This window comes from Glycine max, chromosome 5 (assembly GCF_000004515.6).
Source record: "Glycine max cultivar Williams 82 chromosome 5, Glycine_max_v4.0, whole genome shotgun sequence".
Taxonomy (NCBI): domain Eukaryota; kingdom Viridiplantae; phylum Streptophyta; class Magnoliopsida; order Fabales; family Fabaceae; genus Glycine; species Glycine max.
Window position 1 is genome coordinate 9692368 of NC_038241.2, and position 25428 is coordinate 9717795.

The 25428-nt window shown below is 33.8% G+C and overlaps 2 protein-coding genes across 2 annotated transcripts; both read right to left on the reverse strand.

The window, feature by feature from the left end:
- Positions 1-3247: 3247 nt before the first annotated feature.
- LOC106798780 (protein MAIN-LIKE 1-like) lies at positions 3248-11555 on the reverse strand. The gene is made up of 6 exons (XM_014775955.1): positions 11373-11555; positions 9199-9244; positions 4948-5300; positions 4193-4852; positions 3834-4112; positions 3248-3442 (listed from the first exon to the last, which is right to left on the reverse strand). The coding sequence occupies exons 1-6, from the start codon at positions 11553-11555 to the stop codon at positions 3248-3250; spliced, it is 1716 nt and encodes a 571-aa protein (XP_014631441.1).
- Positions 11556-18789: 7234 nt separating this feature from the next.
- On the reverse strand, positions 18790-20783 carry LOC100781353 (ribosomal RNA-processing protein 14-C-like). The gene is made up of 2 exons (NM_001317463.2): positions 20597-20783; positions 18790-20420 (listed from the first exon to the last, which is right to left on the reverse strand). Exon 2 carries the CDS (start codon positions 20398-20400, stop codon positions 19345-19347), a length of 1056 nt encoding a protein of 351 aa, NP_001304392.2. The 5' UTR covers positions 20401-20420; positions 20597-20783; the 3' UTR covers positions 18790-19344.
- Positions 20784-25428: the final 4645 nt, after the last annotated feature.

The following is a 25428-nucleotide window of genomic DNA, read 5'->3' on the forward strand; positions in this document are numbered from 1 at the left end:
TCTCTTCCTTGATGCTGACTTCGACCTCACATAGCTTCTGGTCTGAAAAACTAAGTCTCCTCCAGTACATATGGACTGCATCCAGTGGGATGCTGCCACCATCATACCTTTGTAGCTCGCATGCACAAGGAAGACCTAGCATGGTTCTCAAGACACAACCACAAGAAGACAAATTGTCTTTGAAATGACGTACGCGCTCAAACTCAACCAAAATTTCATTTAAAGTGTACCTTGACACCATTCCCAGAAGCCTCTTGTATAAGGTTTTCTTAAAAACATGACCAACGACATGCGTACTTGTTTCGAATGATGCTCTAATTTCAGTGTGCTGCAACGCCATCATGTTGTTCATTGCATCCCAAACACTACAGAGGTCTCCAACGCTATTCTGCAATATCCTTTTCAAAGACCAGTGAGCAGATTCAACCCTACATTTAAAACACACAATAGAGAAGACAAATTAATAACAATAATATTCCAAACAATCATTAAAAGAAACTTGACTAAAATAATAAAACATTTAAATACCTATTTGTTGTTGTGTTGCCTAGGTGCATCACTTTATTCGTCCAGGCCGTGATAAATTTCTTCTTGTGTGGGACAATCCATGTCTCACATACGTAGTCTACGAACATTGGCCACGGGGAATGCACTACTTGAAACCTTTGAAGGTGCTCAGGGAACTCCTGTTCCGAAGGACAATCTACTAGGTTACCCCAGCTATCCATTACGTAGTCCCAGGCATTCTTCTGACCAATTAGCGATTTGCACTTTGCCTTCACATTCTTGTCTATGTGAAACCTGCACAACAAATTCGTACACTCCGGAAACACAACTTTCACAGCATTCATCAGGGCTAGGTCTCTGTCTATGACAATAACAACAGGAAGACGATCGTTTCTTAAAAAAAGGTCTCGAAACCGTTCCAATGCCCATACAAGATTTTTCACGCGCTCACCCTCCAAATATGCAAACCCAGCAGAGAAAGTCATCCCGGTTGGTGTCACCCCCACAAAGTCAAGCAATGGGAGCCTGTACCTATTTGTTTTGTAGGTATTGTCTATAAAAAAAACAAGATGACATGCATTACATAACTTAACTGCATCTGGGTGACACCAAAACAAATCACGCACCACATCTTGATCCTTCAATCTATGCCAATGAATGTATTGGTCACGTTCGAGGAGCCTCATTAGGTGTTGCATTTCAGTGTCATCTCCTCTGATTGAAGAACGATATGCACTTCTTGCATTGTAGATTTTTTTGATTGTGGTGCAACTGTTGGCGTTGTGCTCCTTCAACATTAGCAGGATGTTTCTTGGTTTCACATTCGACTTATATCAGCAATGATATTCTTCTCATAATCTGTCAATCTCCTAGCATATGGATGTCTAACTAAGGTCTTCACCAATTCGTGGTTGCGAATCCCACATATCAGCTTCATCGTCCAACCTTCACCTCCATGCACTGGTTTTCCACGAATCTTAAAGGGACAACCACATTTTCTAGTGCATGTGTCTCTTCTAACAAATTCTTTCTTCCTACACTTGTACTTACCGCTCCTTTTACACCCAATTAACATAAATGAAGTTCTTCCTCTGCTACCAGTATATGTATCAGACCTCATAATTACTGCAACAAAACCGTTTTCATGGGCAACCGTTCGAGCCCACTGCAAAACATCTTCTCGGGTTGCAAAGACCATAACATTGTATTACAAAAAAATAGACATGTTTTGATTATTTTTTAAAAGTTTCTTAGTGACCATAACATTGTATTACTTTAACATATTTTTTCCAACATGACTATAAGTTTATTTTGTAAATCATGAAGATTTTGATGATGTCAAGAAGAATTAAGAATTTGTTTGAGAAAGGGGGAGAATGTAAATCATGCAAGCTTTGATGGTGTTGAGAAGAAATCACATGTTTGTCATCATCAAAAAGGGGGAGAATGTGAATGTATGTATACATGATTTTGATGATGTCAAAAGAAGAATCAAACAAGGCTCATTTTGCTTAAAGATTAATACAAGATTGTTTCAACAAACAAAGCCTTGATTCAAGATTTCTTCAAGATCAAGCCTTGCCTCACAATGAAAGGTTTCAAGTCATTCAAGGCACATGTAATCGAATACCAATACATGTAATCGATTACCAATGGTTTGAAAGTGTGTAATCGATTACCAGAGAATTACAGCAGGCAGGAATCCCTGGGGGAAACCAAGAAGAACACACAAAAATAAAAGAACATGCATACACTAATTATGTAATCGATTACCAGAGAGGATTTTCAAGGAATATCGCCAACAGTCACATCTTATTATTTGGATTTTGAATGGTCATCAAAGGCCTATATATATGTGTGACTTGGGATGAAATTGAAGAGAGAGTTTTGCTTGGCAAAAATGTCTTATCCTCTCAAAAGACAATGAGAGAGATTCCAAAAGAACTTCATTGTCAAATGCTCTCTCAAAAGAAATCCTTGACCAAACACTTGCAAAATCTATAAGGATTCTTACATGATCTTCATTGTAATATTCTTCTCTTGAAGAGAGAATTCTTCTTTCATTCTTCTTATTCAATGAGATTGGTTAAGAGACTGTAAGTCTCTTGTTGTAAAGCATCTGAACACAAGGGATGGGTTGTCCCTGTGTGGTTCAGACTTTGTAAAGGAATTTATAAAGATAGTGGAAATCTCAAGTGAGTTGTTTGAGTACTGGACCTAGGCACGGGAAGTGGCCGAACCAGTATAAAATTGTGTTTGCATTCTCTCTTCCCTTATCTTAATTATTTTGTTGCAATCAATTGTGTCTTGCATGTTTAAAGAACATTGTTAAATTGATTGTTGTTACTTCTTCTGCATTCTAAGCCTATCCCTCTTAAGATTATTAAGGTCACAAGGTCCAACATATTTTACATATTTTTTTCTTTAATAAAATTTTCATGTCATATTTTTTATTTTTCATTTCCATATTTGAATGAATGGAATAACATATTATTTTCAACATGACAATTTTTTTTCTTTTCCTAATATTATCTCCTTGTTAAATTATTTTATCTTCTTTATTTTATATATTCAAATACCATTTTAAATGTGACTCATGTGTGTGGTTTATATTTAAATTTCAAACCATATATTTATAGAGAGACAAACATAAATCATAAATGATGTAAGTAAATGTGTTTTATGACATATATAAACAAATACAAAAATTAATAATTTAAGTACAATAAAAATATAAATCCTAATCTATTCGGCGTCTCTGGTGCGGCCTAAGACTTCCATTTGCGGCGTCACCTCTAGCTCTCCTCAGACAACGAGTCATGATGTCATATAAGTCAGTGCCCTCAGTGACCATCCTGAGGTTGATGACCCGCTCCAAATCCTCAGCAATTGCTCCTAAATCCTGAGCCATCCCCTGACATCCTTCGCAGTGAACCTGTCACAGTCAAAATAACAAAGTCAGTATCACATTTTAAAAAAATTTAAATTATGAAAAACTACAAAAGTTATGCTTACCACTGAATGCGTAGGGAGATCGGTCACGACTGAAACCTCGGGGATGGGTGGTCGACGAACTCCTCATGATGAGGGGGAGGCGGATGTCTCGGCATAGCAGTCTCCTCGGTCTGCATGACAACTGGGTGCGATATTCGAAAAAACCACTCCATGTAGTCTGGAGCCACCTGTCTAGGAACTACACAGAGCTCCCCTGAAGGCACCAAATGGTCTGAAAAATGCTGCCACCGGTCATCTATATCATCACCCGTCAAAGAATCACAAACCGGTGGCGGAGGGACCGTCTAAAGGTAGCCAAACTGTCGAAGAACCCACTCAGGTCGAACGTACACCACAATTTGACCCCATCTGAGCTGGCCGGTGTACAACGATATCAGGTCAAAGGCCCTGACTCTCCGGTGCTCACCATAGGGCATCCAGCACACGTTAGTCACAGTCAGGGCATCCAAACGTCTCCGATACGGGGCTCCCTTGATCCCCGTCATATGAGCCTTGCCCGTAAGCCACCTGTAGGCCCGTCGGCTCCCCTCATCATAAGCATCATGAGCGACGGATGTATGCACTGTAGGAAAGTGCTCGTATATCCAACACTACAAACACATAGTCAACATCAATACAAAAAAAGAGATTCAATGCTACTTCAATTTAAATTATCAGTGATAATACGTACCTGGAGAAGTGTAATATAACCGCCCAGCTGCCATGTAGAGGCCTGCGATGCGTCATTCAGATGGTCGTACATGTGGACTAATGCAGCCGCTCCCCAGGCGAATCCCCCTGCCTGGGCCAGGTCCCTGAAAGCCTCTAAGTGCACGACATGTACATGGGTTGAACTCTTTTTGGCGAAAAGAGTACAACCCACCAAGTGGAGCAGATACGTGCGGGCTGCTACAACCCATCGTCTGGCCCTGCACTGGCTCTGATACAAGTTCCCAAGCCACCCCAACCGGACATGAGGCCCACCAGCCTGTCGGGTCTCAAATGTAGCCTCCTCATGACTGACCTCAAGAAGCTCCATTAGTAGACCAATCGCGTCTGAAGTAACAAGCGGCTCGAACGTATGCAGTGCGCCAGTGATGGGAAGGTGTAGAAGTGACGCCACGTCATCCAACGTGATCGTCAACTCGCCTACTTGAAGGTGGAACGTGCTAGTCTCGCGATGCCACCTCTCGACTAAGGCGAATATGAGTCCAGGATCAGTGGTGATAACAGAACACCTGATCAGTGGACTCAATCCGGTGCCAGCAATCAACCCTTCAATCTCAGGCTTTGGTCTCCCAATTTTATCTACTTTTCTACCGTGGGAGACAAACTTCAGATCGGGTCGTTCCTAAATTGAATAACAATTTATAATAACGTGTATATAAAAAACAATCCAACTACAAATAATTTTTATGTAATTAGTCAACATTAAAAACTACGTACCTGTCCACTCCAGATGCTGTGTGCGACATGCTCAGCAAAATCGGTCAAAATCGATGGGTCGCGTGGTCCAGCGGGGAATCCCTCATCTGCAGCAGGTGACCCCAAGCTCCCATCAGTAGCCACTCCCTCTGTCTGAACAACATCGGCGGCGCCTGTCATCTCTGGGGTGGCATCAGACACATGAGGAACATCCTCATGCAACTGAGGCACATCCTCAGGTCTCTCAGTGACGTCCTCATGCAGACGAACCCGTTGCCTACGTGCTGAAGCAGTAGGCCTGCGACGCCGAGGAACATCAGCCTCATGCGCATCCTCACTAATGCCTCTACCTCTACCAGCTCCTAACGCACGACCTAAACCTCGTGTTCTAACCATGATCTGAAATCATGAACATTTATTTTTTTCGGTCAAATTAAATATTCAAATAATTGGTAACAAAGCTTTGTCATTATAAATTTGTTCAAACACATGTTTTGTATGTTTCTTACTAATTTGTTCAAATTAAGTTTTCAAACCTCTATTTGCATGTAAGGTTGAAATGCCACTATGTCCAAATGTATCATTTCACGACTAATACAATTTAGTTTATATTGTTTCACTCAATTGGATGGGTAAGGTGCATGTAATCAATTGGATGGGCATGTTTATGATTCACCGTTTTCTACTTATCTCATATGGTATTAGCTTTGAATTCTCATGCTTATAACAATGCTTAGATTGTGTAGGTATCAGATTACACAAATTTGTTTTCAATATCAAAAGAATTCCCATTAAGTATTTAAGACATCTTATTCTAGAAATCAATTTATCTGTGTTTCACTTCGTTAATCCACTTTAAGATAAATTATACTTTTAATTGTGATTTAATGATCAAGTCAAAGATCAAACTCCATATCTTAATTAAAAAGATTCAACTATCAAATCACTTGTGTTAATAACTTTTAATTCTCATTACATTATGTTGTCACGCGTGAATTGATGTCAGTATTATTTAACCAAAGTACACATATGCATATTTACCTGATATATGTGGGGGGATTAGAATATAGAATGTCACTAACAAAAATTTAGAATCAAGTACCGAAATATAATTAATGGTGTGTCTCCATTTGAGGAGTTCTTCTTCCCTTAACACTCAGTTTTTTAGACTGAAATTTATGTTTTGAACTTCCAATCATACATATAATAAGCACATTGTTTCAGTCTATAGTATATGCCCTTGTATGAGGTTTAAGCTTTGTACAAAAGGTACATATCTTTAACATTCACAGCTGTAAAATTTTAGGTTTAGTGGAGTCTTTATAATTTTGTCCACAAATGTTTGGAAAGGCAACAACATGGACACAGTCATTTAGACATCCTAACAATTCAATTTAGACATCCTAATGCATATATAAATCACACCAAATATAATTTCAATTTACATACAAGCGCAATTTTTAATAGCAACTAAATAACACAAACTGCCTAATAATATGAACAAATTCAGGTATAATCTAAAAAAAAGCAAAAAAAAACAAAATACACAGCAAAACATGATCCCTGGAAGAACTTCCGCAGGATCTTCCGCGAGAAGTGTAACATCCCAATTTTTCGTAAATAAATTTAAAAAGCTTTTTAGTAAAAATAAATAAATAAATAAATATAGAGCAAATAATAGGCTGAGTACCCTAGGTATAAATAGTTATGTTAAGTCAACTGCCTCCTTTTGGCCTCATTTTCGTTTTTCCTCTTCTCCTCTCAAAACCCTTTCTTTTTCCCGCAGCCCACCAAACCTGTCTCAGTAAAACGATGATCTCGAACTCGTTCACCGTTGGATCGTCGTGAAATTTGAGTATCATGTTTACAACCCAATTCCGAACAGTCTCACCGTTGGTAATTTCAAAATCATATCTGAGCTTAGAGAAAAGCCCTTCGCATTGTAGCATTTTAATTTCCCGCAGAAACCCAAAACTGTCTCGGTAAAACTACGATCCCGGTTTCGTTAGCCGTTGGATTTTCATGAAATTTGGATATATTGTTCGAAATTCAATTCCGCACGCTTCCACCGTTGAGATTTGCGAGACAATATTCGTGGAGGAAGAAAAAGGAATCGCATGAAGACAGTACAAGTGGAAGTTTCAATCTCTTCTCCGTCTCTCTGACGTTTGGGAATTCTATCGGAGCAGTCAGAGGAATAATTGAAAGAATTTCAGGGAACCGCTAGAGATGTTGCTATCGCTGGCTGAAGACACGTGAGTCTGCTCAGAGGTAAGGGATGAGTTATTCACAATTGGGGATTAGTGAGAACATGTGTAGGGATCCTTAGAGGATTAAATTGGGGTTTTATTTTGGGATATTTGTTAAATTACAATTTTTTCCTTTATGATTATAAATAAAATATTGATGTCCTAATGAAGATTGCTTGATAAATTGTGCTCTTGATATTTGTATGTTTCGACCTATGATTTTGATATAATTGTGTAATATTATTTGAGGGGTTTTAGTCCTCATGTTGTGATGGTCTTATATATAAATTGTTATATTGAGGATATGAAATGATGATTCAAATTGTGAGTATGTGATGAATTGTAAAATAACATGTTGCTTTGAGATTATAATATTGTTATTGAGATTGAGTATAAGTGTAAAGTTGAACATGTGTTAATTTGTGAGATACGTGTAAACATGTGATGGTGGATTGTCACACTATGAGATGTGAAATTGTGAATGAGTTCTAGTTGTGGATAAGTGTGTAGTTAACACTTGATGTGAAATTACTTGTGTTGTAAGCTATGAATTGTACAATAACCCGACCAGTGTTATTTTGAGAAAAGCGTTGATGCGCAGTGTTAAAGAGAAAATGTAGGTTTCCTATTTAGGAACCAGTGTTAAATCGTAGCACAATTGTGTTGAACGTGTTTAAAACACGAGTGTAAGGTCGTGGGTGTTGTATAATTCATGAGCAGTGTCTGCATGCAAAAATTATTTTAGGGGTTGGACCTGAATCAGGAGGGAGAGGCCCTGACGGACTCTTCGGAGTGTAGGCCTTGGGGGTCACCGGGTTTGAGTGCTCCTTTAAGCCTATGCTGATCTCATATGGTTGGAGCATTCTCGCAAAACATCGTGACCCTGACTGGTCTCCCTATGATCTTACTTAGTGAGAGTGACCTGACAAACCCATGGTGTGGTGTGTCTTGTTATGTACTCCTAAGCGCCCCAGGGTGGTTTTTCACTGACATGGTACCACATTGCATATAGGATTAAGTCTTAGCATAACTATTGCATATGCTTGCTAATTGATGTGTTATTATATCTTGATCGAAGTGTGGGATTCTTGTGTAATGTGATTGATAATTGAAAAGTGAATTTTGAATGACGAAGTGGTGAAGTTACGTGAGCTATGTTTAAGCAAGTGGTATCTCATTTATATAATATGTATATTTAACTGTCTTGTTTCTCTATTAGCTAGGAATGTGATAACTCACTCCCTGTGTGTTGTTGTGTTTGGATCCTGTGATGATCTTGAACTTGTGTTCGGGGGAGCAGATGAATAGGTGGATGACTATGAAGAACCTCATGCTAGAGGACACGGGAACACAACGCTCTGATAGGATGTGACATTAGGATATAGGTTCTATATTAATTGTATGAAGCTTAGACGACCTTGTTGAGTCGAGAATACTTTATTATTTATTTTGACAAGTTTAAATATGATGTAGAAGAAAATGAATGTGAGCCTTTTTCCCCTTTGAAAGACTTGTTTTAAAAAAATGTTTTAAAAATACTTTTAATTAATATTTGAATTTTTTTTTATTCCTTATTAGTATGTATGTGAGGGATAGAGGGTGTCACAAGAAGAAAATGTACCATGCGGAAGAAGCTTCCGCAAGTTCTTCCGCGATAACAAAATATAGCCTATGGAAGAAGGTTCTGCAGGATCTTCCGCGGGATCCGCGGAAGACAACTTTCTTCCGCTAGATCACGCGGAAGATCCTACAAAACCTTCTTCCGTTGGATCACGCGGAAGATCCTGTAGAAGCTTCTTCCGTAGGAATCCGCGGAAGAACCTTCCACACTTCTTCCGCGGAAGAACACCTTCTTCCGCTACAGTTCCCAGAAGCCCCTTTCATACGTGAGGAAGAATGTTCTTCTTGCGGTAGAACCTTCGTCTTCAACCTCCAGCACCATAGGTCACTAATGTCGTCTATCCTAAGGTTCCTACGGCCATTTACGTCATTCAAACAGTTACAAGGAGGTTAGAAGACTAACCTTGATGGCGGAGGACACGAACAACAGCTTCAATGGAGGATGTCAACTTTAGAAGGAAACAACAACTTCAAATGAAGGGAACCAAATTTCAAATGGAGAAGGAAATGAGGGCGCGGAGGAAGAAGGGCAATATCGGGGAAGAAGAAGCACGAATGGAGATTGCTGGGTGCATGGGGAAGAAACAAGCACGGAAGCAAGGGGAAGAAGAAAGGTATCGCAGAAGAAGAAGCTTTTTTTTTAATTACGTTATTTTTATATTTTAAACAAATGGTATTTTGGGTACTTCATTGAATTGCTGGGTGCACCAGCAATTTTGCTGGGTGCACCTAGCAACAGCCAACGAAATTTCAACATCAGCCTGGAAAGAGCAAAAGATGAATGATTGGTGTTAAAACTTAAAAGTTAAAACAAATATATTCATAGGTTTTTATTATCATTATCTATCAATGCAAATCACTAAAGTGAGTTTTATCAACAAAGTCTTTTAATTTTTAGTTTATTATAGTGATCAATTTCTCTATATATATTCTATCTAAATTTGAACTTTAATATAAGGATGGTATAGTGAATTTTGATATATATATATATATATAATCTGAAAATCAATAGATCTAATGTACCATAAAAGTTATATTTTATTAAGTGTTCGTATGTTTAACATCTAAGACAGAAGCATCCAAGTATACTAGTAACACTCTTTCAACCTTTTTTTTTTCTTCAGTACATTCTTTTTTATTAATTGAAATTCAAGTAGGTCTCATTATTTTGGAAAATAAAAGACGCAGTAAATAAAAAATGAAATCTACATATTTACTATACATGAATTCCACTTAATAATTAATTAAGAGAGAATCTATGGAAAAGAGTATGACAAGCTAAAAAGTTTGTTCTTGTTAAAACTCACGGGGTATATCAGCTTCTGCTCTATGCGTGTTTCTTTCTGCTATATCAGCTTCTGCTCTATGCGTGTTTCTTTCTGCTACATATCTTCTCCTCCAGGGTCATTCGCTTCAACAAGTCCTTGATTGTAACATTCATGTCATGGTGAACTCTGTTTTCCTTTTAACCATTGGGGTATATCAGCTTATGCTTTATGCGTGTTTCTTTCTGCTATTGGTTTCAAAGGCTCCTTATTGAACTTACCAAGTCTGTATATTGAAACACTAACAAGTGAAAGTAAATTTAGAAACAATAAATTATATTTGAAACAACAAAATGAGTACCATGACAACCAATAAAGGATCCTTCTGAAAAAACAGCTTGAGACCTCATCATTGCATTCGTATCACTGTTTAAGTCCTGTTTCAAGAGCCAAGACTGTTATGGCTAACCAATGAAAACAACCTATTATATAATAATATTCACCACTATGCTTACACCAGAGATAACAAAACAGAACATTAAAAAACTATGAAAACTGTAAGAAAATAAAATAAAAGCCAGTGTACCTTTTCTTGTTTGTGCAATAGGTAACTCTTGAACTGACGAACACCACACCCACTTGATGTTTGATCCATTTTATGGGCCTTCTCAAACGCATGGAAGCGACCTAATTAGAAAAACAAATAAACGTCAGTATTATATACTCTTCCGCAATTAGAAATAAGGGACAAAGAAGACCCTTTTGGATCTTCCAATCAATGGGGTTTTATGCTAATTGCTTCCGGTATGAATAAAACCTCATTTGCCTTTGGATTGGGAATGCCAACTTCAATGTGCTGCTTAGAATAAATAATGGTTAAATTACTCATTTAGTTCCTATAGTTTCATGATTCTTACCTTTTTAGTCCCTATAATTTGAAAGTGGTCTTTTTAGTTCCTATAATTTACATTTTAATTTTCTTTTAGTTCTTGTAATTTAAAAGTGTTCTTTTTAGTCCTTATAGTTTGTATTTTAATTCTTTTTTAGTCCCTATAATTTAAAAACTATAGGGACTAAAAAAGTAAGAATCATGAAATTATAGAGACTAAAAAGACCACTTTCAAAACCACAGGGACTAAAAGAGAATTAAAATGTAAACTATAGGAACTAAAAAGACTACTTTCAAATTATAGGGACTAAAAAAGTAAGAATCATGAAACTATAGGAACCAAATAAGTAATTTAACCATAAATAAATAAGGAAATTTCAATTGAAGAACAACAACAGATACACACAGAGAGTTGAAAGAAACCTTGAGGCCAGCGGGACCTCCATCGTAGGTGTTGTAGCTAAGACATCGTAGCACATTAATCAATTTTTTTTCTTCAGAGAGCTGAAACTTGAGTGCGAGATCTTCAATCTTCTTCGTTAACTCTTCATCAGAGAAAGGCTCCAAGCTAGTGTTGTAAGCCCTTCTCAAACTCCCCCTGCACATGAGAATAATGAAGAAGAAGCTACAGTGGTTCATGAAATGACACACTAGGGTTCAAGCGGTTCATGAAATGACATAGTAGGGTTCACATTTTGGACGATAAAGGGGAAAGGATTGCAAAAGTGAGGGTTTGAGAAGAAGAAGGGGAATGAGGAAGAAAGTGTTGCAGACCATTGTAACCAGTTCTCTGGAGAGATTCTGGCAAGCCTTCGGTTTGAGCAACACTACCTAGGTATGTAAACTCGAGAGGAGAGGAATGGGCGGGATGTGAAGAGGAACATGCGCAAGTGTAAACAAAAAAGAAAAAAAGACCTACAACGGTTCCTATATAAGACGAACTTTAAAAAATTGTAATTATTTATAAAAATACCACCATGTTTTTTAAGACAAATGTTTTTCTTGGACTGTCCTCGATGCAATGTCGTAATAATGCTGTTTTGTAATAGTGCAAGGTTGAATAGCAAGGTGTCTTCATTTTTAATATCTTACACTCTAATATATGGCCAAGAATGGTTGATAAATGCATAATAATTATATCATCAATTGATGATAACATCTCACAATTTAACTAATTACAAAATATACTTAGCAAATAAATAAATATGTATAATAATAATAATAACGAAACATATCTAACTTCAAGACATATAAATAAATTTACATGTATCAAATATATGTAACGCACCACTATAAAATTACATGTAATACTATATATATATATATATATAATTAATAATAACAATAATAATAAACGTATCATTAGATAAATATTATATAGCATATATATTTATATATTAAATACATTAACGTAACATTAAAAATATTAACCTAAATATATTAAATATATATATATATATATATATTTAATATATTAATGTAAACATAATTAATATATATATTAACGTAAACATATATTAACATAAATATATTAAAAGCTTATTATTATTATTATATTAACGTAACCATTAAATACATTAAAATAATAATAATAATAGTAATAATAATAATAATAATAAACATGTTCATATATATATATATATATATATATATATATATATATATATATATATATATATATATATTATTTATATAAATAAGAAAAGTATTATATATATATATATATATATATATAACTAACATATAAAATATATATATATAACTAACATATAAAATATATAAAAGAAATGTATTATATATATATATATATATATATATATATATATATATATATATATATTAATATAAAATAATAATAATATCAAACATATCATTGAATAAATATATAGTATATATATAACAAGTAAAAAATTTATATACTTAGAAAACATATATACCTATATCCTAAATATATTTCAATGAAATTATGGACATCAAGTAAATGCCTAATTACACATGTGAATACAACTTTAGTCAATTTAATTATCTAATAATCACTACACCTATGCATTTCATGATAAGAAGTCAGGTATGCAGAAGAAAAAAAATAAAGTTTGTGAAATAAAAGTGTCAATATGTGTGTGCGCATATGGTGAGACTTCAAAAATTTTAGAAGAAAAAAAGAAAAAGAAATTGACAAGATTGAAAGATCAATATATCAAGTATAAAAAAAAATCACCACGACACAATTTTTATGCTAATTATAAAAAATTTCAATTTCAAGGGTACACACTTAACATATGAACATATCAATTTCACAACAAATTCGCATCAGAAAACTAATTGGTCCATCAAACACAGTCAATATATGATTAAAACATAAAAACATAATTGAATTTCTTAAAACAACCCAAAAATTGATCCTCTAGAAATTCCTAGACATGTTCATTCTAATCCTCAAGCGTGAGCATCTTATTCCTTACCTCCAGATAATCGCTCAAGCATTCTCTGTGTGGCGTTTCTGGTGCTCTCTAGAGCTCCTTCTCCGATTGTTTTGGTAGGACTTTTGAGAGTTAGAGAAAAAAGAACAAAAATATTTTACAAAGTTGCTCAGGATTAAAGTTTCCTTATATAGTAAGTACCAATGACCTAATCTTATTTTATTTATTTAAGAGAAACAAAAGGAGGGTTGTTACACACTAAGTGACCTCTTGATGCTTCCTAAGGATATGTTGTTAAGTGCATCCATAAGGAATGAGGTTTGTTTGGCTACGAAATTGAATTTTTCTTCAAGTTACTAGTTGTTAACATTGTGTTATGCCCAATGTTTAATGCAACACTTATCAAGAAGATTCTAGACAACATTGTCTCGGATGAGCTTTGCCCTGATCCTGTTCCCTCTAATGTTTTTGAAGCTTTGGACTCAGAGGTTAAGTTCCAGCATGCATGAGAAATCCGGGTGCTGTCTTCAACAGGGGTCTCAATGGAAATATGAAATTCACATACTATGGTGCATAGGTATAGATGAGTATTGGATATGATGTATAAACAATAAAAAACTTCGTACCCCATTGCCCGGAGGCTCTTCGTTATGCGAAGGTATGGGGGAGGGATGTTGTACGCAGCCTTACCCTTGCATATGCAAAGAGGCTGTTTCCGGATTCAAACCCATGACCAACAAGTCACCAAGGCACAACTTTACCACTGCACCAGGGCTCGGCCTCATATGATGTATAAACAATAAATTTTTTAAAATCTAAGATACAGAAACGATATTATATATTGAGTGAAATATAATTATATTTACATTTTATTAAGGTTAAACTAATGATTTAATCGCTACACGTTCTTATTAATAGACATTGGTCCCTGTTGTTACTATGTTTCTTAAGTTTTAGTCTCTAAAAAAGTTGAGTTTTGGTTTCTATATAGTATACATGTACCCTTGTAGGGACTAAAACTTCAGTTTTTTCATAAAGGAGCTAATTATTAAATGAGTGAAGCCTGTAGGGATCAAATGATTAGTACAATTTTATTATTTTACTTTTTCTTGTTTTTTGTTTATTTTTCTCTACATATAGATAATATTTATATTGAGTAGTCATCACTTGTTTTTAAAATATCCATACAACTGTTGACTAATTCAAGATATGTGTAGCTTTTTAATGTGCAATGTGATTTCTTCTAAGTTCTGTTTCGAATTTCACACAGAATGAAATGGAAGATGGAAAGGAGTGTGTCAACAGCTTTCCATGCATTGCAGCTACCATAGCCTATTCACCACCAGCAGCAACTTCCATTGCAAGCATTGTTGGGGAGATGGGAAACAAATCTCAACTAAGAAGAAACAAATCTTCTGTTGTTAGGAAGTCGCACACAAGTGATGATGAGCTCGATGAATTGATGTCTCCATTGTCTTCAATATTCTTCAGTGCTTCCTCATCCCCAAAAGTTTCAACAAACTCCAGCTTGAAGTTGAAAGAAATTCGCAACCAATCTCCTGTCAGATATGAACTCCTTAGGGAGGTGTGGATGAACTGCGAGTAGTCTTTCTTGTAGATAGATTCTACTCTCTTTTAAAGTGAACTTGTATGGAAAATAAAATAATAAATTGTGCAGGTAAATGTGTATCCACTTTTGATAAAACTCATACTGTTCATTAGGTGCTTTTAGTTCTATACCAATGAGTGCATGGATCAAACTGGCATGGAGTTGTTCCAACTTAGTCAGTGGTCTCGAGTTCGAATCCTGATATTCAAGTGTGTTAAATATCTAGAGAAAGAACTTTTCCGTCCATAATAATATTATTCGGCTCAAATAGGATAGCCTTTAATGGAGGATACCTATGGCCTAGACCAAAAAAGGATGATTTTAGTACTATTCCTAATTAGAATTAGAATTTTATGTTAACAATTTTTGTAATAAAAATGTGCATTAAATGTTAACCTAGGTTATTGAAACTCTAATTTTAATTGAAGAATAACACCAAAAGTATTTGTATCAAAGTTTTATCCAAAAATTTAAAAGTAAAATCGCTTTTATTGGTACACTTTAGAGACAAGCTGACTTTAGAGAAACTTATTCATTCTAGGTATAGGAGTGCATAAGCTTCTTCTTTTACAGCATAAAGTACAAAGAGAAGGAGAGTATACTATGCATATAAATATATATACTAGTACTCTGTTGAGACTCTAAATGCAACTTACTGCATGGCCTTAGATGAGAGGTTGACCAGATTACAAGATATTAATACCAAATCTCAAGTGAGGTTTTGTTGTGCACTTTGCCATTTGAATCTTAATTCAAATGACACAAGAAATTTAAGCACGAAGAGACAAACAAAAACATTAGAATGTAACGACATCATCAAATGGCAGCTCGGATTTCTCTAAAGCATGCCAAAACATTGAGGCCAGATTCCTGTGAGCAAACTAAAACAACAGCATAAAATGAATACCTATAGATGTAACATTTTCTTGCTCAAAAAATGACACTGGAGCATTAAACAAGAAAAAAAATTAAAGATGTCTATAGAAAGCTGAAACAAACACTGGCATAGATTAATATGCAATTCTTTATTAGTTTGCTTATGAGTGTGTTTGTGTTTGAGGGGTAAAAATGAGTTGGGTATGACCAAAGCAGGATCTTACTTTTTGTTTGTACAAAAGTGAACCATTTAGAAGTTCTGATGATATTTGTGACAAAATGGCTCTTGAGCAGCTTACACTAAACAATTTCTTGGGCACCTGGCTCTTGAAAACTACTTGTCACACAGTGAAGGTGAGTATGGAGTAAATGTGAGAAGAACTTTTTCACTTGCTTCTTTGAAGCATGGTTGCTCCAAAAATCAACTTTTTCACAAAGATTTGACCAAATGAGTGTTGGCAATGATTTTTTGCTAGCAGCATAAACTCCTAGATCTTGTCGGTTGCTGTCAGGAGCAACAGAAACTACATCTTCACAAGTTACATAATCAAAAACAAAGATTGGAGATTGATACACACATGAAAAATTTTCCAAAATAAAATTTTCAGTGCGTTGATTTGTGATCTATAAGGCTTCTTTTGCAAATAATGCTTATGCAATTACTTGAAAATCTGCCCATTCAAGTTAACAAGCCTTTGAAGATCCATAGATTGAAATATATAGATCAAAGGGGAAGAATCTGACGAAAACCATTTCCTAAGGTAACTGGAAATTTGGATAATCGTCGTCTGAATTAGAAGGACGATGCTGCGGATATGTGGGGGTTCTGTTTGTTTTTCTGAAATCATTTTTTACTTCTGGGATGTAACCTGCAAAGCAACCTCTGCCACATCTCCTTATATTTGTATCTAGCACTGTGTTGTGTGCGTATATATTTTATTCTTTCATAGCTTTGTTTTGCTTTTCATTTGTATCCAGTTTCCCATATACAATTACATGCACACAAGTGCAAAAGACATGCTATTCTTAACGTGATGAGGCCATGCTATCAATAACGGAAATAATGTTTACACAAACATTTTATTGAATCCTCAAAAAATCCAGGCACCATCTATAATCAATGCTATTCAAAACAGGGCATGATTAGAAGTAGGCAAAACCATTGTCAACTCAAAACAGGCAGTAATCTAAACTCAAAAACCATGCAATGGCTAGAAATTTATCAACCAAATGCCATCAAATTATGGGATGTTTGGTATTAGAAGAGAAATCACTTCGTTATTTTACTAATATAAATAAGAAGCTTTCTGAAGAAAAAAAAAATTGAATAAGAAACTCTTTTAGAATACAAAAAATTAAGAGTACGAATTACTATTGATATCTTGCAAATTTTTATAACTCCTCAGTTTTCTTATTAAACACCATTGTAACTCTTAGTTTTCCTATTAACATAACTTCAATTGAAACAATTTTGAGTCTAGGAAGAAAAAGCCCCCAAAAAAAGCCCTGCGAAATAGAGGTTAGAACTTTGAATCTACATCTACAATAGAAGCTTGAGCTTTATTTCTACTTTGACAATGTAATCCCCTCTCCCTCATTTGATAGCTTCCATGAAGACTACAATAAGTGCTTTTGAGTCCTACAATGTAAATTTCAAATCTAAATATTATATGTGAAAATATCTTAGATTTGTTAAGTGCTTTATAGTTAAATCACTAGTTAAGTAGAAATAATAAGCCAAATTATTCATACTAAATTAATAGAATAATCAAGTTGAAAGTTTTCAAATTTGCGAGTAGGAGAAACTAGTGTTGACGAGAAGAAATAAATTAAAGTTTATAGACTTAAGTTTGGGTTAAACTCAAGTTTGAAAAATATCTTAGGTTATACTTTTTTATAGACCCAATTTTGGATTAAACTTGCAAATTGAGTTTGTAAAAATATCTTAAGTTATGTTTTTTTAAAACCGAGTTTTAAAGCAAAAATTTTCTGTCAAATATATCGGTGAGAATAACCAAATATAATCCTAAATTGAGTTTTGCTGATTTCATTAACTCAAGAGATACAACTGAAAGTACTATATTTTGATTGAAGCCATAAATAGAATACGCAGTATATATTTTTGTGATTGAGGTTGGTCATATAGTAAATTTAGGTCTATCTAGTGGCAGCTCTTGACAGTGGAATTCACAATTTACCTTACCTAAAAATCAGCTGTTGAATTTTAACGTATTTAACATAAAGCTCGAGTTATTAACAAAAGGTCAACAATTATAAATAATTTTGTGAGCTTTAATTAGCTTTCATCATCAAATGTTCTACGCGATTTAAAAAATGGCATCATGTCATATCATTTCATCATTTACTATTACTTTACGCTTTAAAGAAAAAGCTACTTAATCGTATAATTATTTATAGGCCGCAATTAATCTTATATATAAATACCCTATTATTATAAATATTTATATTATCATTTCCGATAATGCTACGGCAATTTCTCAGCTGCACATAACAGGCTCATACTCTTGTTTTTCAATTCAGTGATATATTTTTTTAAAAAAAAAAACAAATATAGTTTTTTTTTTTCCTTCCGTATGTAAACAAAGCATTTCTATTGTTACAACTATTAAAACAAAGTTTGAACACAAGCAAGGAGTACAAACAGTGGTAGACACACATTGCTACCATCAACCTGATATAACAGCTCCACTAAATACTTAGCATTTTAACATGTTTGACCAATTTTCATTGTCACTAATTTTTACCAAATCTTCACACCAAATTTCAATATTTCCATTAAAAAATGAACTAAGCAAAGAAATATATAACAATTTGCATATCTCTGAAAACAAACATAACATAAATAGAGCAGCACAAAATAAAATAAATAGACATTAACAATCCAACATATGATCACAAAAGAAATATATGTTTCGTAAGAGTATCCTTGCATACTTTATAAAACGAAATCGCACTGGAACCAAGATTATAAGCTATAAACAAAGCATTATATTGCTTTTAAGATGTCGACACAAAAAACTCTATCAGAATGAATAGAAACTTCAAAACCTCACAACTTCCTTGCATGCAGTTCTTATTCTGAGTAAAAAAATTCTTGTTATCCTCCATTCCAACTTCGATGAATCCAAAATATGGTCAATTCACACAATCAATCATAGAAGATTCTATGAGACAGATTGCTCTGAAGATGCAGCAAGGTAAAAAAGAAAGACACATTGAAGCAAAAAACTGCATAAGAAAGTCAACTACATGAAATTGAAAACTATATATTAAGATTGAGATTGTTGAAATCATAAATTGGAAACAGAGCCTGAGAAAGTTTATACTCAGTTTAAGAAATATAGTGAAGCAGAGAGAAATGAATAGGTGCATCTTTTAACCCTTGAATTGTCATTCTCTAACACTACTCTTCAATCAAAAGCAAGATAATAACAATGAAAAGAAAAATCAACAAACTTCAAAACCCATTTTAGCTGGAACCACCATCATTCATAAAACCTTCTTTGCGACCTTCAAAGCCAGGCCGCATAAGTTTTTTCTCCCTTTTGGCAATTTTCCGCATTTTCTTCTCATGAATCCTTGCAGATATATTCTCGGACCTTTTCTGCTGCTTCTCTGCCTTCAACTGGTCCCTCGTTTGAATTCTATCCTTCCATTTCTCCGCATTCTTCTGCTGTTTCTTCTTCTCTTTATGAATGCTTTTATGCAACAGTTTGGGATCATCATGGACCTTAACCCCTGAAGCTCTATCCATTGCTGCTTTCCATGATTGCTTTTTAGCAAAAGCTTCAGCCTTCTCAGGATCTTTCTTCTTCACTTCTTCCAATTTCTTAGCCCTTTCAAGTTCCTTATGCTTTGAAACCTTCCTCTTCTTTTTCCCTAGCATTTCCTCATTCTGAAGTTTAACATGTCCAAACACAAGATCCTTGGAGGCCTCTGCAGCATCCTTCTTCACTTTCTCCGCCGCCAATTCACCACGCACAGGGTTACCTTCCTCAGTTTCTTCATCCCTCTTGCGTTTCTTGTCCTTATATCCTCTCCTAGCATTTCTTTCATCCCTCTTCCTATCCGAATTCCCAGTATTACGACTTGCACGAAACTCTTCGAGCCTGCGACGAAGCCTTTGCTGAAGCTCTTCATAAGTCACAGACCCATCATCTCTTTTCATCCCAGAAACAACAGGCCTAGGCGCCGCGGCACCCTGCTCTTCATCACTGTCATCCACCTTCTCTTTTCCAAAACTTTCCTTGAGAAGGTCAAGGGTAGTTGCAGAGGGTTTGTCAGGGTCTAAACGATCCCTCCGAGACTTCTTGATATTCTCCTTGGTCTCTTTCTTTGCTTCAGCTTTTGCAGCCTTGCTGAGACCCTGAAACCATGGCTTCTCCTTGTCATCAGTTGGCAGATAGAACTTGGCGGGAATCAACTCGATCAACTTATCGAAAAAAAGGGCGTGCTTGTGTATGAGAGACTCCAAATCATCACCCTCTCCAACAACCCCACCACTTGGTTTCTTCTTCTTGGTCATTATGTAACCCTAAAATCTCACTGAAACAGAAGCAAGAGATTATACATAAAAGACTCCTTTCATTCTAACAAAAAATAATTCTTGGAGAGATATCGCAATGAGTTCTTAAATTAATAGTTTCTGATAGGAAAAAAATAAATAAATCAACGCAACGAAATTCAAAACCAAAAAATTGCAAACATTCAATAGAACTCACCTTTGTTAGGATCGTATAATCGAACGATCTCACGCGTCAAGAACCCCCTTCGTTGGTGAAGTCGCGACCTGCACCGGCGTGGTGGAAAAGCCCTGTGTCTGGCGTTTTATTGTTCCGACCCAGATCGCTGAACAGTTTGTAACTTTGTATACGTGCTCTTACACACAGAAGATAATAGGGTTTAAGGGGAACTGGACCAAGTGTTTTTCTTTGGGTACTGCTATTAATCCTATCAAAACTGCTATTCATACTACCCACGTGGATAACTTTTTATTAATTTCTAAAAGTATCCTTCCGACAGAAATACATTTTTATTGTGTAATCACATACAAAATCTATAACAAAAACTTATTTTTGTTGTAGTTCAGGGGGGTGCATACAAAATATAAAATGGAAACATAACGAAAATATGTTTTCGTTTTATATTTTGTATGCATCCATTGTTTTGCGGAAATAATTTTATGTGGCAGATTTTTTACATAATTGTTATGCTATAGTAGAAATGTATTTTCATTGTTGTATTAGGAGCCATGTACAAAATCTAAAATAGAAACATGTTTCTGGATACAAAATCTACAATGAAAATGTGTTTTTTCAAACAAAATACACAAAATATATTTTCATTTTAGATTTTTTATGTATCCCATGTAGGTACAATGAAATTATAATTTTGTTGTAATTTATGCAAATTAAAAAAACAGAAAACATGTTTTTGCATACAAAATTTATAGTGTAAGCATGTTTCAACATACAAAATACACAATAGAAACGTATTTTTATTTTAGATTTTTTTGCACCCCATGTATGCACAACAAAATTATGGGTTTCAAAAGTTAGAAAAAAAACAAAATCACAATTTTACTGTATAAAAAAATCTTACCTTATCTTAGATTGGTCCAACGAGAAAAAGAAGATGAATTAGGAGGGGGAAGGGTTTGGGGTGGGTTGGGGGTGCCGTGAAAGAGGAAGTGAGAAGTGATGGAGAAGTGAGAGAGGAATGAAAACCCATAGGAGGATAAAATAGTCATTTTCGAATATATGTAGTGCTGATAGCAATTATGTTATTGGCAATCGCAACTCCCTTTTTCTTTTTCTTTTTTGTTGTTTTGTTGGGCTCATTTGAGTCCAATTAGGCTTTTCATTGTTTGTCTTTTACATAAGGAATTGCTATTTTCACTTTTGTGTTTTTACTAATGCACTCTACTTTCAAATTTATTTACTCAAAAATACCCTCTTACCTGAAAATCGATTCGGAAATTTATTTACACTCCCCTGTTTCCATAATCTAATTTCCAAAATGTAATTCTAATTCTGATTACTCTCCCATCAAAAGCAAATGCAGATGGCTTCTTCAAGATTATTAGATTCTTATAGTTAAGCAAAAAGTAAATTATAAATTGAAAAATCAAGGATCTCAAAATAAGAATAAAAACAAGTTGATCCAAGTTGTACCGTGATCAAGAATAATTCCAACTGAATCTCATGACTTATGACCGGTTGGTGTCGTGGCTTGTTATCACCTTATATATAACACAAATATATTTTTTGAAAAAGGAAAAACATATTTATATTCAAACCCATTTGCATCTTATTCCTTGTCATAAAACGTACCCCTGCCAATACTTGAAACATAAGAGTTACATCAACCAGAACGAGTGGTCAATTTGAGATCTTGGATGTGGATAAAAGAAAAAAGTGCAGTGTTTTTCAACCTCTTTTTTATGATTGGATGCAAAAACCAAAATTGAAGGTTATTTTGTCATTATATATATATATATATATATATATATATATATATATATATATATATATATATATATATATATATATATATATATATTCGGAATGTCATTTTGCATATAAAAATATATAATTTAGAATAAAGGTTAATTTCAGAAAATTCGATATTATTTTATTTTAGATTTGAATGAATAGAATTAAGATTTGTTTTCATACAATTCAATATTACTGTTATGCATTTATCTTATATATCTTTTTAAATATTTTAAAAAATTAATTAGAAAGACTTAAAAAAAATTCAAAAATCTAACTACCTACTTAAAACTCTTAAATCTACATTTCTTTTATTCATGTTCTTGAAATATTTACTTAACTGAAAATAATAGAAAATAATTTTCCTTTTCTAATACTAATACTATAACACCTATGATCAAGGGAATGAAAAAATATTTATAGAAATACGTAGAAATAAAAATAGTATTTATGATAATCGATTATAACTAACTATTTAAAATATAGGTGTTATGATAGAAATGAAACCCGACAGTTTCGCACATAAAAGGAGAAAATAAATCGTTTTACAATTGTTAAAATTAGAATTTTTATTTAGTCTTTTTTTTTTTGGAAGAACAAATAAAGAAAATATTAACAAAAATTGAGCTGCACCCAACGTGTTTTTTTATCCGCAATAGCAATAGCAATCTTAATATATTGAAAACACAGGAAGCTTTGCAAGGATGGCAATAGCCATGAGGAACTCGTGAAAAAGTGGATTTGGGTTTAATTTAATTCTACAAAATCAACTTGTAAGATGAAAATTATTTTTTACTTATATAATTTATCTCGACACTATCTTTATTCGACATGAGATTTCAACATACCCTATTTTTCTCATGATTACTCACCATATAAGACTTTTAATACATCCCTCTATTTAGGCATGACCATGAAATTGTCTAAGCATATGTTGCATAATGCTTACACAACCCTGCAATGAAAACCACAAATTCAAGATTAAGCAGGAAATGATAATTTCATATTTCTTTATTGCAATGGATAAACATGTTGGCCAGAACTACAAAATTGAAAGTACTAAAATGAAAAAGATCAAGAAAAAGATAAAAACTAAATTTACCAAATAAAAAGGAAAAAATAATTTATCTAAGAGTTGAGTAATTGGAAGATAAACAGGTCATTCTTATTCAGATCAGACTATCTCCTAGAGTGAGATTGTTCCTTACTTTGGTGCAACATGAAAAACTTGTGCAACAAAAAAAATTATAAAAGAAAAGTTGAGTAAATAAACAGAGAGAGAGTTTAAGTTGGTGATAAAAAAACTAAGGAGATGACATTTTCTGCATAAAAAAAAAGTAAAAGACTGACTATAACGCAGTGACTGAAAATCAAAGAGAGATTGAATATAAACAGAATGCATGAGATCTTTGGAAAAAAAAAACACAGCTCAAAGATAGAGTTTTGCTTCTACAAATAGAAGACAACGAAACAGAGACAAAGGTGTTATCATGACAACCTTTATATATATATATATATATATATATATATATATATATATATATATATAATTTAGAATAAAGGTTAATTTCAGAAAATTCAATATTATTTTATTTTAGATTTGAATGAATAGAATTAAGATTTATTTTCATGCAATTCAATATTACTGTTATGCATTTATCCTATATATCTTTTTAAATATTTTAAAAAATTAATTAAAAAGACTTAAAAAATTTCAAAATCCTAACTACCATGTACTTAAAACTCTTAAATCTACATTTCTTTTGTTCATGTTCTTGAAATATTTATTTAACTGAAAATAATAAAAAATAATTTTCCTTTTCTAATAATAATACTGTAACACCTATGATCAAGGGAATGAAAATAATATTTATAGAAATGCGTAGAAATAAAAAAATAGTATTTATCATAATCGATTATAACTAATTATTATTTAAAATATAGGTGTTATGATAGAAATGAAACCCGACAGTTTCACATGCTTTTTGCAAAAAAAAAAAGAGAAAATAAATCGTTTACAATTGTTAAAATTAGAAATTTTACTTAGTCTTTTTGTTCGGAAGACCAAATAGAGAAAATATTAAGCAAATATTGAGGTGCACTACCCAACGTGTTTTTTTTTTTTTTTTTTTTGCAATGGCAATAGCAATTTAATATATTGAAAACACAACCCTGCAATGAAAACCACAAATTCAAGATTAAGCAGGAAATGATAATTTCATATTTCTTTATTGCAATGGACAAACATGTTGGCCAGAACTACAAAATTGAAAGTACTAAAATGAAAAAGATCAAGAAAAAGATAAAAACTAAATTTACCAAATAAAAAGGAAAAAATAATTTATCTAAGAGTTGAGTAATTGGAAGATAAATAGGTCATTCTTATTCAGATCAGACTATCTCCTAGAGTGAGATTGTTTCTTACTTTGGTGCAACATGAAAAACTTGTGCAATAAAAAAAAATTATAAAAGAAAAGCTGAGTAAATAAACACAAAGAGAGTTTAAGTTGGTGATAAAAAAAACTAAGGAGATGACATTTTTTGCATAAAAAAACAAAAGACTGATTAGAACACAAAGTGATGAGAATCCTGAAACTGTCCAAATATAGGGACCTATGACTAGGAGTAGGACCAAATAGTCAGTGGATACCCTCTAACAAATGGTTGTAGACATACTTAACAAAGCCTAGGTGGAGAAGGATGAAGGCCTAGAGGCAGAGATACTACTAAACATATTAATCGTTGCTAAAGACCCAGACTAATTTGAAGGCCCATGCCAAATATGTTCAATTTTTTTATTTATAATTTTTCGTTGTAATTTTGGCCCAAACTAATTTAAAGGTTCATGTCTATTTCTATTTTTTCATTCAGATACACTACATGTATGGATTTCATTTTCAATAGAGGACTTTTGGCATTTGATAAAATTTGGTGAGAGCTTCTCTCTGAGTTTCTTGTTGAACCAATCTCAGACTTATCAAGGTAATTCTTGTGGCGCCTACCCTGACTTATTTTCCCTCCCTGGAAGTGGCGTCATCCAAAACTCTATAACTTGTATT

Coding starts and splice junctions, on each gene's coding strand:
- LOC106798780 (XM_014775955.1), bottom strand. CDS start 11,555: ATGTGCAGGGGGAGTTTGAGAAGGGCTTACAACACTAGCTTGGAGCCT. Junction 4,853..4,947: donor ACAGCATCTGGAGTGGACAG/GTACGTAGTTTT, acceptor TATTCAATTTAG/GAACGACCCGATCTGAAGTT. Junction 4,113..4,192: donor GTTATATTACACTTCTCCAG/GTACGTATTATC, acceptor ATGTGTTTGTAG/TGTTGGATATACGAGCACTT.
- LOC100781353 (NM_001317463.2), bottom strand. CDS start 20,400: ATGACCAAGAAGAAGAAACCAAGTGGTGGGGTTGTTGGAGAGGGTGAT.